Source organism: Mobula birostris, chromosome 10 (genome assembly GCF_030028105.1).
Source record: "Mobula birostris isolate sMobBir1 chromosome 10, sMobBir1.hap1, whole genome shotgun sequence".
Taxonomy (NCBI): domain Eukaryota; kingdom Metazoa; phylum Chordata; class Chondrichthyes; order Myliobatiformes; family Myliobatidae; genus Mobula; species Mobula birostris.
In genome coordinates, this window is record NC_092379.1 from 111,293,623 (window position 1) to 111,311,126 (window position 17,504).

General features: G+C 38.1%; 1 protein-coding gene across 6 annotated transcripts in view; it reads left to right on the forward strand.

The window, feature by feature from the left end:
* LOC140204259 (SWI/SNF-related matrix-associated actin-dependent regulator of chromatin subfamily A member 5-like) overlaps nucleotides 1-17,504 on the forward strand; it is a 172,593-nt gene that overhangs the window by 133,325 nt on the left and 21,764 nt on the right. For all 6 annotated transcript variants that reach the window (XM_072270828.1, XM_072270824.1, XM_072270826.1 and 3 more), the window contains 6 exons: nucleotides 2,930-3,062; nucleotides 5,564-5,712; nucleotides 6,519-6,635; nucleotides 12,116-12,226; nucleotides 15,653-15,766; nucleotides 16,761-16,883. In XM_072270828.1, the coding sequence (XP_072126929.1) occupies nucleotides 2,930-3,062; nucleotides 5,564-5,712; nucleotides 6,519-6,635; nucleotides 12,116-12,226; nucleotides 15,653-15,766; nucleotides 16,761-16,883 (747 nt within the window). The remainder of the gene's footprint in view (nucleotides 1-2,929; nucleotides 3,063-5,563; nucleotides 5,713-6,518; nucleotides 6,636-12,115; nucleotides 12,227-15,652; nucleotides 15,767-16,760; nucleotides 16,884-17,504) is intronic.

A 17,504-nucleotide genomic window follows, 5' to 3' on the forward strand; every position in this document is an offset into this window, starting at 1 on the left:
GCTTGTTTTCTTTTTGTTCTTTAACCAGCTCCTCATTAAACTCGAGGCAATTAATGCAAACCTGAGATTAAGACACCAGCTGGAAATACTGTAAATGGCAAACTGCTAGCAATTGAAAGGGATAGGATGGGTTCATATTTCTACTGAGAAACCTTTGTAAGAAATTTTATTAGGAATTTAACTTTTTTCCAAAGAGATTTCCAGCCTAATCAATGTGCTGAAAAATTTGCTGGACCTTGGAATGTTAATGTTAATTCCTCACATAATGACTGCTGTTTTTGTTATATAAAGCACTACATGATGAAGTTGGACTAATAGTCATATTGTCATAACGATGCTGTTAATCACAAAAAAATTGGATTCATGAATGAAATAATTTCTGAGAATCTTACTATCATCCAGCAGCACTTACATCCACTGTGATGAAGTGTTTTGAAAGGTTGGTGATGAAACATATCAACTCCTGCCTAAGAAGCAAATTGGATCCACTCCAATTTGCCTACAGGCATAACAGGTCCACACCAGATGTCAGCTCATTGGCTCTTCACTCAACCCTTGATCATCTGGATAGTGAAGCTACATACATCGCAATGTTCTTCATCAACTATTGTTTGGCACTCTGTACTATAACCCCCTCAAAACACAAGTTTCAGGAGGTTGGACTCAATATCTCCTTAACGCAAACAACAGGAATTCTGTAGATGCTGGAAATTCAAGCAACACACATCAAAGTTGCTGGTGAACGCAGCAGGCCAGGCAGCATATGTAGGAAGAGGTGCAGTTAACGTTTCAGACCGAGACCCTTCGTCAGGACTAACTGAAGGAAGAGTGAGTAAGGGATTTGAAAGTTGGAGGGGGAGGGGGAGATCCAAAATGATAGGAGAAGACAGGAGGGGGAGGGATAGAGCCAAGAGCTGGACAGGTGATTGACAAAAGGGGATACGAGAGGATCATGGGACAGGAGGTCCGGGAAGAAAGACGGGGGGGGGGGAGAACCTCCTGTCCCATGATCCTCTGGTATTCCCTTTTGCCTATCACCTGTCCAGCTCTTGGCTCTATCCCTCCCCCTCCTGTCTTCTCCTATCATTTTGGATCTCCCCCTCCCCCTCCAACTTTCAAATCCCTTACTCACTCTTCCTTCAGTTAGTCCTGACGAAGAGTCTCGGCCTGAAACGTCGACTGCACCTCTTCCTACAGATGCTGCCTGGCCTGCTGCGTTCACCAGCAACTTTGATGTGTGTTGCTCTCCTTAATGCAATTGGATACTTGACTTCCTCACTTGCAGACCCCAGTCAATTCAGATTTGCAACAACATTTCCTCCACAATCTCTATCAGCACAGGTGCACCACAAGGCTCTGTGATTAGCCCCCTGCTCTGTTCACTTTGTGCTTACGAATGTAAGGCTAAGCACAGTTCTAATGCCATATATTATGTTTGCTGATGACATTGCTGAATCAAAGGAGGTGACGAATCAGCATGTGGGAGTGAAACTGAAAATTTGGCTGAGTGATGCCACAACCACCTCTCACTCATTGTCAACATGACCAAGGAGCTGGTTATTGACTTCAAGAGGAGGAAACCAGAGGTCCATGAGCCAGTTCTCATCGGAGGATCAGAGATAGAGAGGATCAACAACTTAAAATTTCTCGATGTTATGATTTCAGAGGATCTATCCTGGGTTCAGCACATAAATGCCATTATGAAGAAAGTATGGCAGCGCCTCTACTTAGAAGTTTGTGAAGACTTGGCGTGACATCTAAAACATTGACAAACGTATATAGATGTGTGGTGGAGTGTGTATTTACTTGGTTGCATCATGATTTGGTATGGAAATACCAATGCCCTTGAACAGAAAATCCTGGTTTTGGCCCAGTTCATCATGGGTAAAGGCCTTCCCACTGTTGAGCACAGATCTACGGAGCGCTGTCACAGGAATGCAGCATTCATCATCAACAACCCCCACCATCCAGGTCATACTCTCTTCCTACTGCTATTATTAGGAAGAAGGTACAGGAGCCTCAAGACCCACACCACCAGGTTTAGGAACAGTTATTACCCTTCAACCATCAGGCTCTTGAATCAGAGGGGATAACCTCATTTAACTTTACTTGCCCCATCATTGAACTGTTCCCACAACCTATGGACTCCTCATCCCATGTTCTTGATATTTAGTATTTATTTATTTGTCTTTTGTATTTGCAGTTTGTTGTCTTTTGTGCATTGGTTGTTTGCCCGTCCTGTTGGGTGAGATCTTTTATTGATTGTATTGTGGTTCTTGGATTTACTGTGTATGCCTGAAAGAAAATGAATCTCAGGGTTGTGCATAAATACTTTGATAATAAATTTATGTTGACCTTTGAAATTGAAACCAAAATTACATTGTTAACTGTTATTGTTTAAGGGTGTTTCCTTCCTCCTTTATTTTCTTCTTGGCCTAAAACATTGTCTTTTTTGACATATTAAGCCTTGAGTATTATTTATTTCCAGAAGATCTCTGTATGGTGAAGGTCTTTATAGTCAACAGACTACCCAACCTTCCAGATCCTGATCTAATCAATATGCACTGAATCTGATAAAGAATTGCTGCACTGCAATAAATAGATATCTCCTAGGAAAAAATTGCCATTGTTTGAAAGGGCTCAGGCTGTTTGTGGTATCCTCAATGTTATTCTAGCCAATGGTTTTGATTACAATTTGAATTTGGAACCATCTGACATACCTAGCTACAAATCATTTTGCTTTAACCCACGTGGGCAATTTGAAATGTGCTTGTCTATGTTATTAAGAAGTTAGTTTTAAGATGATTTTATATGACCTTTGTGTTTATTTTTGTAAAGCATACCAGTTTCAGAGATTGAGCAAAGGTTTTTTAATATATTTAATATATATCCACAGGATTTTAAAAAAATAACAATTCTGTTTTAAAAGGATCGTGCTCATCGTATTGGCCAGAAAAAGACAGTTCGGGTATTTCGGCTTATCACTGATAACACAGTAGAGGAACGGATTGTGGAAAGGGCTGAGATGAAGTTGCGACTTGATTCTATTGTTATACAGCAAGGTATGAATGCATATCTGAAAATGTAGAACATAGAACAATACACCTGCCCATGATGATATGCAGGTCTCGATAATAATTTGTACTAAATGTATTATTTCTTTATATAATCCATATTTCATCTATTTCCTTCATAATCATTTGTCAATCTAAAAGCTTCTTAAACTCCATCAACAGCCTGTTTCCACTATTATCCCTTTAACCTAATCCAGGGACCTAGCGCTTCCCTTTTTTAAAAAAAAAAATCCTGGCCCTCATGCCATCTTTAAACTTACCTGCTCTAAACTTAAAAACATTGATGTGGTGATTGACATTTCTACTCTGAAGAAAAGATTCTGATTGTCTACCATATCTAATCCTCTCATAATTTAAAAAACCTCGATCAGGTCTCCCCTCAACCGCTGACGCTCTAGGGAGAACAACCCAAGTTTGTCCAGCCTTCCTTTATAAAGCTTAAATCCTCCAATCCAGTACCGTATCAGTGAACTTCTTCAGTACCCTCTTCAATCTCCACATTTTTCCTATAATGTGGTGACCAGAATGCACATATTTCAACTTGCTTTGGAAAAATTTCATCGACCCACCAACATCAAAATATTAGATTCCCATTATTCTGCAATCAAAAAGCATATGCCGAGAAATATTCTTTTGCCCTCTTATGGTGAGTCAGACATGCACTCTGTATGGTCCTAATACCCATTCAAAACTCCTCCAAACATCCATGAAATTCCTTAAGGTTGAATTAATGATGACTGTCAGTTTCCATGAAGAACCATCCACTGCAACAGGGTCTATGCAGTTCCCATCAGGAGCTGCTTAGAAAGAAGGGGTCAGATCTTGCTGGTCAGGTCCCTTTGCTTGGACCAGTCTTGCTGGACTTATGTTCTGATACATAGTAGCCTCGTCTGGAGTTGCGACTAGACCTCATCCCTGAAACAACCCTGATATAGACTTTGATAGCTGCCAAAACTGGAGTGGGCTTTGCTGTTTTTTCCTTAAAAATAGCTAATTGATTTTAAATGTTTAAATCATTAAAAATTTAACAATAATTACATCCCCTCAAAAGACATAAATAATTAAAAACATTAAAGTGGAAGCAATTCAAAAATGTTAACATACAAACGTATAATTCAGAAAGTTCTCTTTGCCAGTGAACAAAGGAGGAAGGCATTTTGATCAGGGAATACAGAGAGATGGGTCTCCTAAAAAGCATTCTGAATAGTAGTCCACAGAACAACAGATTTAAACCCAAGTCTCACTTTTGTTGATTTTTTGTAATAAATGATCATTCAGATGTCCCTTTGACAATCGTTGTCATTTTTTATGGGGAACTAGTTCAGAAGTTAATACTAAACACGGCCAGGACAAAAGAGGCTGTAGATACTGGAATGTAGAGTAAAATAAAAACATACACTACACAGTGGAAAAATTGGACCACAGATGCTGTTTAACCCACTGAGTTCTGCCAGTATTACTCTTTTTATATGTATGTGTATGTATATATATATATATATATATATATATAGCCATGTTTAATTGCATCAAAATGGGTGCAGTCGTGTTTGACTACTTTGATGATGTCACAAAGGTTGGATGATCTTGTATTTGATAGTCACAGTGACTTTTAAAACTTATTGGATAATAGTTATTTTATCAAGCTTGTTGGCATAATTGAATGTAATTTAACAGCACAGAAACAAGATTTGACTCTGGTAGTTAGAAAATAGACATGGTGAATGCTTGCTCTTTGAATTGAAGAAAAGTATATCATGGTGTTCTCCCAGGTTGAGTATCAGAACTGCTGATAAATATTAATAGTCTGTACACATGGAAACAGATTGCAGGATTGAGACATCACTGGTACCTGGATAGAAAAGAAAACCTGGATTTTGGGGGATTTGATGGAGATTTTCAAAATCTGTAGCTAGCCTGTACTAAATGGGTTATTCTCAGTCCTGATAGTCAGGGATGGTATTTCTCCGTTCCACTCCTCATTACTTCCAGCCTTAAGCTAAGGTAAAGCAGAGGATGAAAATCAGAATATTCCTGCCAATTGCTCTCCATTGAGAATCCGGAATGATATGTTGCTGCATCCTGTGAGAGCTGGATCAGCACTCAATGTTAATTCTAATACAGTATGGCTGTTTGGGCTGTCGTAGCTTAGGGGTATTTCTGCCCATGAAACCAGATCCTAATCAATATCTCTACAATCAGGTAAAATAAACATAGCACTGGCAGGAAGAAGGAAGAATAAAATAGACATGTGCTAATTAGTGACAATTGAGTTCAGAAAGTTAGCCACATTCTGTTACATTCGGATTAGTTAATGGCAGCATTGCAGAGGACATCAGCAGTCAACTGTTTTTTGTTCTGCTTTTATTTGTTCATTTCAGATTATTATTATTTGATTAATATCAAACTGGCACAAGAACTGATTTTGTAGAGAAGGCATTGTCTGTTTCTATATATCATTTTCAGCTTTTGGCATTGCGTTGCTTTATTAGGGAGACTAATTGACCAACAGACAAACAAACTCGGCAAGGATGAAATGTTGCAGATGATTCGTCACGGTGCGACCCATGTGTTTGCCACCAAAGACAGCGAGTTAACTGATGAGGACATTGACACTATACTAGAGAGAGGAGAAAAGAAGGTACATGTAATCTGTTCCTTTCATGAGTTTGTGTTTCTGCTCTTTTATGTATGGTCAGTTAGTAAGTCAGGGACCAAAGCTTTAAGATAAAGAGTAAGAGATTTTGAAATGATTCAAGGAAGGCCTTTCCCACACAGGCAGTTCTTGAAACCTGAACCTTAACTGCCTGAGGGGATGGTGGAGGTCTTGAAATACCATGGCATTAAAGACTATGGCAGAGTGCTTGATCTGGACCAGGATAGGTATCTGATGCTACCATAGATAAGGTGACTGAAGTGCCTATTTCTGTGCTATACAACTCAATAAGAGTAACATTTTTTTTGACTAGATGAATGTTGTCATAATGAAAAGGGATATTAATGGTTGGAAATTGAGATTTTTCCCTCACAAAGCTGCTGAGAAATGACACATATAGACAACTTGGGCATGTTTCCTGACTAGAGATGGACAATGCCATTTCCTAGCTTGATTTTAACATCGTCTATGTATATTATTGGTTGGATGATAAATATTCAGAAACCCTGACTAGTCTTTTCCCATTTCGTAATGCAAGAGTACTGAAGTTAATAGTCAAGCCCTGCTGACACCCCAATTAACATAAGTCAGGAATCAAATTCTGAGACCTTCTTCACTAATATGGCAGAGTTGATCTAATTAGCTGGGCTATCAAGGGAAACATAGTTTAGTTTTGGGCATTACATATTTCCATTGTTCCTTATCCTTTTTGTGGTCGTTGTTATCTTTTCTCTGAATCCATCCTTTTATACCATTAAACTATTTTGTTAAGTGAATTTTTTTTGTTGTAGACAGCTGAACTGAAAGAACGTTTACAAAATCTTGGTGAGAGTTCTCTTCGATCATTTACAATGGAAACTGAAAGTTTGTATAGTTTTGAAGGAGAAGATTATAGGGGAAAACAGAAGGTAAGGTTGTGTTTATTAGTTTTGAATTTAGTTCTCAGTGGGTTTGCAATTTTATTCCATTTGACAATGTGTTGAATTTGTAAGTTTTATTTCCATGGTATCAATTCTGCAGAATAAAACATTTTAATTGGGTTCAATTTAAGACACCGTTAGAGCATTGCTAAAAGTGGTGTAAAACTTCTCCCATGAGCACCAATCTAAAATCACTTTCTGCGGTAGATATTCTACAGCCTCTCTAAGGAAACAGTTGTATTGTCATTCGTACATTATTCCAAAGTGACTGCATATACGTGAAGTGACAGTTTATAGATTAAAATACAAAGAAGAAATTGCATTATGTATAACCTTTCCTAGCCAATAGAGGATCTTTGAAATGTGGTTAATGTTGTAATGTGGGAATGGAGCAGCCACAAATTTTCACAAACAGCTTTGCAACAAAGACCAATCTATTTTGTTGATATTGGTAGAAGGATACATATTGATCAAGATGTGGGGAATTCTACTATTTGTCTTAAATGAAAATGCCTTCTTAAGGAAAGAGGTGGGACATTGGAACTCTCAGAAAAGACTCTGCTCTCTAACAGCACAATATGTGGAGATGTGTTCCAAAAGGTTGCCTAGTTTTTACTTTTTATACCAGCAAATGAAACTTGTTTCCATCAAGAACCAAATTATTCACACAGAATTAAGCAATAAGAAGTTTGTGCTTTAGCCCCAAACTAAACTGTACTGAGACCAGTTGAGCTATTTTTGTGTATCTTTTAATATAATTCACATAGAAAGGAGTTATTAGGCATTTTCAATGTGCTTCCTTCTTGGTAGAGTTAATTAGTTAGTCACACTTTCCTGCTTTTTCTCCCTGCCTCTACTCTTTATTCCATCAGCCTCTCGTAGCTATCAAATGGATAGGTCTCTGATCTGGATTTTGGGTCCCATTTTAAAATTTAAACCTTGCTCCTGCCCTGCTTCACTGTACACTGGATTCCCTGCAGAAGTGTCTAGCACCTGTGGGTTTCTGATTTACAGCAGGGATGTGTAGCAGGAATCCTACTGAGGACATGACTTAGATTTTTAATCACCATTACCCAAAAATATTGTGAGGAATATCCTCTTAACTGAACAATCCTACTTTTGCTCTACCAGAACACATTTTGTCCATGGTGTTGCTTTCATAGCTTGTTCTGCCATCCTAAGATAGTTAAAATTTACTCTCTTCTGGACACAAAGCCCATCAGACAACATTATTTCTGTAACACACATAAAAATTGCTGGTGAACGCAGCAGGCCAGGCAGCATCTCTAGGAAGAGGTGCAGTCGACGTTTCAGGCCGAGACCCTTCGTCAGCTGAGTCCTGTTAATTTCAGGTTAATAGTCAAAAGGCTGCAAAATTATCAACTCAGACAATGAGGTATTGTTCCTCAAATTTGTATTGGGGATCGTCCAACAGCGTAGGCAGCAAATGACATAGAGGTCAGAATAGGATGGAGAATTAAAGTGGCAGGCAACTGGAACCTCACCATTGTCCTTGCGGTCAAAATGAGGTTTTTCAGCAAGGTGCTCACCCACTCTATATCAGACCTCTCCAATTTCGAGAAAACAGTATTATGAGCACTAGATGCAGTTCACTCAATTGGAGGTGTGAAATTCCACTGACTCACTTTTTACCCCATTGGCTCTCACATTCCTTGGATTGAACTCTAATTTCTGTTGTCTTCAGTGGGATGCTCCCACATACATTTTCCCCTCCTGTCCCTTCTCGGCATTTCAAAGGGACCATTCCTTTGGTGACTCTGGTTTGCTTTTTCATCTTCACCCATCACTCCCCTTCTCAATGTATTTTCCTATGCAACAATGGAAGATGCAATGTCTGCTTTATTACTACTTCTGTTTCCATCAACCAGTGACCCAAAGTTTTCCAGGTGAAGCGGCATTTTGCTGGCACTTCTTCCACTGAGTTTTTAATTGGGTCAGGTCTGTGGGTCAGTCGCCAAAATCAAGTAGACTAAAGTTCAATTAATCCTGTGATACTTTATTTGCTTATATTTGCAGTAGATGTTAATGACCAAGATCAATTCCTCAATATTATTTTTCAAACATATCACTTGTTAACTGGGAAACTGTACAAAACTATGTTGCTCAATCTTTTTGGTCAATGCCAAAAGATTGTCATTCGAAGTTATTACAAACATTAAAAATTGAATAAGAGCATCAATAAACTTGACCCCAAAGTGGGCTCCGGAAATTTCAGTTTTCCCAGTCAACACCATGATGCATTTATCAAGCCGCTCAGCATTCTGAGTCCCATTTATAATTGCCTTCTATTTCTGCCCAATTAATCTGTGTCAACCTTACCAATTTGCATTTGAAATTTGCATCACAGTTTCTGGGAATTCCTTCACAGTTTTCATAAATCTTGGCCTTACTTTGGTCCTATTCCCACACTTGTTTGTTTGCCCGTTCACATTATTCCTTTTGCTGCCTCCCACTTTGATGTTCTGTTGTTGTTTGGCTGTTGTTTTTTACGCTTGCTGCTGTTTCAGTACTTTCTTGCTCTTATTAACACTAGTTTGTTTTCCCACTCCCACTTGCTCGGTCCCTTTCTCTGTCCTTCTCTGGTACCACATTTCATTCCCCAGTGCTGTTATGTACTAAGGACTCCATCCAAAAATGCAGTCCCTCTGCTAATAGCTTCCATTTGGCTCCCAACCCCAAGTGATGCAAACTCAACTTCTAGAGTGGGACTCTTACTCATAGCCTTAAACTGCTATTATGGGATGGATACTTGTGTAAATATTTAGATACTCAATGTTTCCCTTTAGTTTTAGTGGAAGAATTAATATTTAATAGACAGGATAATGACTCTTATGATGTTAGGTAAAGAGATTTTAAAATGTCATGTGCCAGTAGGCAGCTGTGCATTCTTACAGTGCAGTTCTTTTGTTAGAAAACAAGGAATTATAAAACCCACAGTAAACAGCATCATTTACTCATCTTTACATAATTTACTAGGATTGGAAGAAATATGAAAATTTTAGCTAATGGCATAGGTTTTGCAACATAGCATTCATTATTTCTATTTAACTTTGTTTAGTTTTAGATTACGGGGAACTAAAGTACTTGGCACATGCTTTAGTAGTATTTTTAAGTGCTTTTTCTCTGCTTACCTTAGTACATTGCCTCAAGTTGAATCTTTACTTTGTTTAGTACTGTATTTCATGCTTTTTAATGACTGCCATGGTTGAGAGGCTGCAACCTCCTTGTAGTCAAGAGTTGAGTAGAGAGCAGCCTTTAGACTGGCACTTCAGTTTGATTATTGCTTATTCTTCTCTTTTGATGTAAAATCTGCCCAGAAAAAAAACAATGTGGTTAGTGATTTATCAGCCAGTAATGGTCCATCTTCAATTATTCTTAAGAATCTGGTAAGGAATCACATTCTGGACCCATTGACGTTTTCCTGTCAATGAAATTTTGTTAGGTAAAGTGTTTAAAGATTTACTCTGAATGCCAAATATAGAATAGAGATTTATTTCCTAGTCAAGATTTTTTGTGACTTGGTGGGAAACCTGTAGATGATGAATATAGTACACTTTTCTTCCTTTGAAGTGGCAGAGGTGACAGGTTTGGGAGATGCTATCAGAGTAGCCAAGGTAGGTAAAGGGTACAGAATGAAGCCCTGTATTTCTTGTTGAGTGGATGAATGTTTATGCTAAACACAAGAGATTATGCAGATATTACAAATCCAGAGTAACACAAACAAAATGCTGTGCAGGATCTCAGCAGGTCAGGCAGCATCTATGGAAATGATTGAACAGTTGACATTTCAAGCTGGGAATCTTCTTCAAGGCTGGAAAGGAAGGAGGAAGATGCCAGAATAAAAAGGTGGTGGAAGGGAGGAGAACAAGCTAGATGGTGATAGGTGAAGCCTGGTGTAGAGAATCATGTGTTGGATGTGGAAACTCATGGGGAGGTAGGTGAGGACAAGAGGAACTCTATCCCTGTAAAGGCAGCGGGAAGATGGGGTGAGCGTGGATGTTTGGGAAATGGTGGAGTTGCGGTTGGGGGTAGCATCAACAGTGGAGGAAGGGAAACCATGTACAGTAAAGAAGGAGGACATCTCTGATGTCCTGGAAAGGAAACCTCATCCTGTGAACAGATGCAGCGGAAACAAAAGAACTGGGAAAAGGGAATAGCATCCTTGTAGGAGACAGGGTAGGAACAGGTATAGTCAAGATTGTCATGGAATTGGTATGTTTATAAAAGGTGCCCATAGGTAGTTTGTCTCCAGAGATATAGACAGAGAGATCAAGAAAAGGGAGAGAGGTATCAGAAATGGACCAAGTGAATTTAAGAGAAGGGTGGAAGTTGGAAGCAAAGTTGGTAAAATTAATGAGCTAAGCATGGGGGCATGAAGTAACACCAAAGCAGTCAAGAATGTAGAGCAGAAAGAGCTGGGGAGCATTACCGGAAATCGTGGAACACGGATGGTTCCACATAGTCAACGAAAAGGCAGGCATAGCCCATGGCTACCCTTTGAGTTTGGAGTAAGTAGGAGGAGCTGAAGGAGAATTTGTTGAGGGTGAAGACTAGGAGGGGATGAAGTGTCAATCAAATAGCTTATTCCTTCCTTAGACTGTATTGTTGAGTGTTATTTGAGTTGCACTAAAACAGACTGGTGGAGAATATTCTTATACACACCTGATTTTTTTTTAACTTTTGGATATGGCTTTGAGTGATAGGAGAATTATTCACTGCAGAAAAAAAATCATACGATCCACTGGTTCAACCACAGTGTGTATGATGAGTGTCTGTTCAATGTCTCCTCATATGTTGGGGAATTTATTAATAGTAATGCTACTGAATGTCAATTGTAGATGGTTATCCAATATCTTATGAGAGATGCTCATTACCTGACTTGTGTATCAGTGGCACTTATCAGCCTTTCCCTGAATGATGTGCAGGTCTTGCTGCATGCAAGCATGGCCTACTTATTTTCTAAAGACTTACAAGTGAAATTGAGCATTCTGCTATCAGCAGTAAACATCCACAGTTCTGATTTTGAGGAAGGAAAGGAGGTTCAGCAGTTCCACCCAAATTGAATTGCTAGTGGAACTGTATTTCTGCCCTGAAATATTAATTTTGTTTCTCTCTCCACAGTTGCTACCTGCTGAGTGTCTCATGCTGAGTGTCTCCAGCATTGTTAGATTTTACCACAAATTGGTGTCAATTAAATTCAAGCAATGCCTGAATCTGGAAATACTTAAAGTATTCTGCTACTGCTCAGATTTAGTGGTCAGTTTAAACTGAAATTAAAAATTGCTCATTATGTTGGGCACCTGGCAAACAAGTAATACAATTGGAATGAAAATCTGTATAATGTTATATTATCCTTGCAAATGCATTATCCAGCATATGTGATTTGATGATTATGTGTTCCTTTTAAATGCACAACATGATTGAAAGCTTACTTTTGTGATAAACAGATTGGGTTGACAGAGTGGATCGAACCGCCCAAACGAGAACGAAAAGCCAATTATGCAGTGGATGCATATTTCCGGGAGGCTTTACGTGTCAGTGAGCCGAGAGCCCCAAAGGTAAAGCAGAATATAAAACAGTGTTTGCAAAGGTTTGTTTAAGGGGGTCTACTCTCATTCAAAATTACTTCAGCTGAGCAAATTTTGGGAAATGATTTAAGTCACTAAATAATCCAAAAATGAAATAAAACATTTATAATGTAGCTCTGGATATGGGTGACCCCGGCATTTCCAGGAAGAATATTCATCTATCATAAATTGCCAATGATAAGCCGTATTTACATCTGCATTCCAAGCATTATAAAAAACTTGTCCTCTTTTGTAAAAACTATGTTTGTGCTTCTGTTAGATGAAGCACACAGGAATATCTTTCTTTGCGTCACTAGATGGCAGTTTGAAATATTTCTCAGGACACTAAAGCTGATGCTTTTCATGCCTGCTACTGAAATTAATTTCCATTTATTTCATGGAACTGAATTTTGGAAGTGGATATGCAGGAAGTCAAGTGTGTTGCATATTTGACACATGAGAAGAAAAATTTTATCCTCATGTGTTTCCAGACAGGGCTTGGAAATTTAGATAAAAATAAAACTAAGAAATTTACCTCAGTCATGTGTGCAAATTACCTTTGTGTGGCATGTCCATCTGCTTCCTAAATGTAGTTCCATCAAAATCAGTGTCATTTTATTTGGAAATGGAGTTCAACACCTGTATGGTATGTTTTGACATTATACAGCTCTTGCTGTTTTCAAATAGATTGTGGCTGGTACTGGAGCAAAATATTAGTAAAACAATCCAGTTACTACAATCTTATTCTTTGGAATTATTCATCAAAATCTTTACATGCTATGCCTCGCTTCTTTCAAATCCTTTCTTGCATTATTAGGTTTGACTGCACTATTGGTTTAATGATTGTGTTTATTCCTATATTCTGCTCTCTAGTCTTTTTATTTCTTACGTTTTCCTGATCCTTGATGTTCTCGAGTCTCATAAAATAGTTGTCCTATAATATCCTTTTAATTTTACTGAAGTGATATCTCAGAGCTTATTTTGCTCAACTCCTGCTGTGAAATGCTGGGATTTTTACTTGAATTAAAGTACCCATTGATTGCACTAGAAAAACAAATTGGCTGTGTTAGCTACAGTAACAAGTGACTGATCCAAAATTGACTATTTTGCACAATAAAGTTATTATTCCTCAATATTTCCTTTGATCATTCCTTAATGTAGGCTTGATGCCTGAAGCCACATATAGATCTAGAAACTGTATTGTATAGCGCTATTTTTTTTAATGCCACATAGTCCATGTTCAATTTTACGTTAAGCAAATCAAATGAGCAATTATTTCAGGGTAAAGTCATGCCAATCACAAAATTGAACTGGGCACTTCACTTTAGCACACCTGATGTTTTCCCATGTGCTTTGCAATGACATTATTCGTATAGAGCCTTTCTGCCTATATGACATAAATTGGAGGTCAAAGTTCCACATAGTGTGTATTGGAAAGAAGTGTCATTCAAACTAGAAACAGGTTCTTATGTTCATTATATTTAAAGAGACAGGCACAGGGACAATTTCAGGCTCACTGCCAGCTGCTCAACTTTCTTCTGGAGTATTCTTAGACTTAAGAAGGAGTGATTTTTTTTTAATCTCTTGCTACCAAGTCAATGTCCCCTTGGCCACTCTGACAACATTCCATTACTTGAGGCATAAGTATGACTGAAGTTGAGTATGCGGGGAAGGTCAGGGACCTCATTGTCAGATGCTTATCTGATTAAAGGACCCTAGTCCTAGTGATGCTGCTTCCTAGTCCTCGTCTTCAGCGATGCTGCTTCCTTTCTGGACTTTGTCTCATGAGCAATACATTGATAGGGTTAAGGTTTTCAATGCTGTCATCAGAGGGGTATATGACATTTTGTGGCAGAACCTTCAGCTCTACTCTCATGCCTGGACTGGTCTATGAGTGCTGGTCATGTCAACGCTCATCTTCCTTCCTCCAGGATCATTCCAAGTGACTGCTGCCGTTTTTCTCAATTTACTGCTTCTTTGAGTACGTTCACATGGAGCGCTGCCACAAGAAAGCAGCATTCTTCATCAAAGACCCCACCATCCAGGCCATGCTCTCTTCTCGCTGCTACCATCAGGCAGAAGGTACAGGAGACTTGGGTCCCACACCACCAGGTTCAAGAACAGTTATTACCCTGCAATCATCAGGCTCCTGAATTAGCTTGTATATCTACACTCAGCATAACTCTGAACTGATTTCAAAATCTACAGACCCACTGTCAAGGACCATGCAACTCATGTTCTCAGTACTTTTTCCTTTTTTTATTTGCAGTTTGTCCTCTTTTGCTCATTGATTGTTTTTCAAACTTTGTTTATGTATATTCTTTCATAAATTCTATTGTATTTCTTTATTTCCCTGTAAATGCCTACAGAAAATGAAACTCTTGATAGTATATGGTAACATAAACTTAGTTTGATAAATATAAGCCTTTTACTTCCCGTTTGAGGCACTGTACACGTGTACGAATTATTTCATCCTCTTGATTTCAGTAAAGTGACAGTGAAATATGAAATATTACAATATGCCAGCATTGAGTACACTCCTGTGCCCATCATGATCTCTCTTAATAACCAGAGTTTTTAATTAACAGATGGTATGTACTCCTTCAACTTACAGTTGTATGTCAATCATGAGATGAATTTCATAATACTTTGACATATTTTCATAACTCCAACGCTCAAGAAATGCAACATTGCCAGATATTTTAAAGCTTACTATTGTCCTAAGGGAAGTATCCTGGGGTCAATTACCACCTCTACTTTCTGGCTGCACACATTGACCAATCACACCAAATCACACCTCCCTGATGATATACAAGTCCTCCTAAGGAATGGATGTTGAAGGAAAGTGTCGTGTCCTGAAAATGAGAGTTTGTTCCCTGTCCCAGTCAAGAAATCTGCTCCCTCTTGTTCTTTTAAACCAGTTCACCTTCTTATGATGTATCTTTTCTTCCTATGTAGTTGCTTATTTAAATTCGCTCATTTCTCCATCCCCTTTTTCCTTTTGGTAAAAGTATTATTTTTCTTTGCACTGTATTATGTAAATATAGTTTGTTATCCAGCTTGTTTTCCATTGCTGCTTCATGCAAGCACAAAGTGATCCAGGGAAGATCTTGATTTATAACATGCCACTGAGATTTGGAGAGTGCTGCTAGGAAGAATACATCCAATTGCATTAAAAATGTAGATGACTCTTCTGATGTATTAAATATTTAATGATTAGAACTGTGATCTAATTTAGTTGGTTGCTTTACTGTAATTTAAAAATGTAAGGATTAACCTTTGAGCAAGAACCAGAAGTATTTCAGAAGGAGCAGAGGTATGAAAAACAAATATGAAAGAAAAGTTCTTTGAGAAAATCAAAGCTCCAGTCTCTTATGCAGTAAGTTTTTGTTTGACTGTAATCATTTATTATTATAGGCACCTCGACCTCCAAAGCAGCCAAGTATTCAAGATTTCCAGTTTTTTCCACCACGTCTATTTGAACTATTGGAGAAAGAAATCCTTTCCTACAGGAAAAGCATAGGCTACAAGGTATTGCAGTGCAAATGTCTGTTATTATGGACTCAGGCCAAAGCATGTTGAAAGGTGCTATTGAATGCATAATTAATGGGCATGGTGACATTTTTTGCAGTGCCTCTGGAAATGTTAGTTATGTTAGTTATACTGTAGTATAATCAGCCTTAGCAGCACTGCACAAAGCAAATCTTTTTCCCCTCTAAAAATTCCTTTATATCTATGTAGGAATCTTAAATTGGGGAAAGCAAATCATGAAGAAGCATTCAAGTTCACTTGAGAGATACTCTTATAGCTATCAAAAGTTTGACTGCATCTTCCATTTTAAAGGAAACATGCATTTGTGTGGGGCAAGTGCATGATTTTGTGACCTCATTTGTCCTGCATGGAATATTGTCTGTTGAACTTCCTCATGAAGACTAATGTATGAATAATGGTCCTTGGTTAAATTAATGCAGGTGGCTCCTATTCAGCTTGCTTTAGATATTAAGAGGAACTGGGAAACACTTTAGCATAGCAGATGTCCTCGTGTTTCAAAGATGGAGCCTTGTTCCCTGTATTTTTTTCTTAGTTTTATGTATATTACAAATATTAGTGCTCGAAGCTCAAAATGTGGTCTTTTAAAAATAATATATTATAAACCAGCAACCTCTATGATGAAGTGCAATTCATTCAGCTGGAAGGTTTACTTACTCATCTGTTCAATCTGTTACTGTTTGGATTATCAGTAGAATGTGACTTTTTTTTTTAATTGGGAGAATTGCAAAGAACCAGATAGCCAAAGAAAAGCTGGATCGAATTTATAAAAACTAGAATAGTACTGGGGCCATTATGGCTGTTTTGCAGTGATCAATAGTATTTTTGCTTTGTAACGCTTGAATGTTTTCTCTTCTGGGAAATGTATCAGCCTGGCTTAAGCAGATTTTCCTGTAATTTAGAACAAACTTGCTTTGGAGTAGGGCTGAATTTCTCTGAATACAACTTGAAGTGTGACTTAATGATATGATTGTAGGTCCCTAGAAATCCTGACTTGCATAATGCAGCACAAGTACAGAAGGAAGAACAGCGGAAGATCGATGATGCACTCCCTCTGAATCAGAAGGAAATTGAAGAAAAAGAAAGGCTCCTAACACAGGTTTGCACCAAAGTTTACTTCAATTTTTAGGTGTATGATAGTATTGATCCTTTCATCATTGTTACTGGAATATCTTAAATCTTGTTTACCTTGTGTATTACAATATCACTATAAAATTGTCACAAAAACTGATTACTTGTATAAGCAAGTTAATTGGGTTTGCTAGTTTGTGTATCTATGATTGGAATTTATGGCATGGTATGAGATCAAGAAAGAACCAGCTTGCAGTGATCAGGCACAAAGTTAAGACACAACTGGATACTTTGTAAATGTGATTTTTTTTTTTGCCAAATCTATCCTTTCAGACAGAGATTTCCAGAATCTTAGGGAGGTAACCGATACCACTAATAACATTAAAAGCATAAAAAAAATAAAAATGTCAAAAATATTAAATTGCTCAACTTCAGTTGGAAATTCCTTCAGTGATGTTTGACCCAAATGCATTGTCTGTGCCAAGGGTTGAGTATTTCCCTCAGATGAGAATGCAGCAGCTTTAAAGGTGTTTTATATTGTTATCTTGTGTGGACTTACACAGAGGATTGCTCTTGTTTCTTTAAGTGCATCTTGGATGCAAATCCTCCAAGATGCCTACATTGGGTATCACCATTCATTCATCTGATG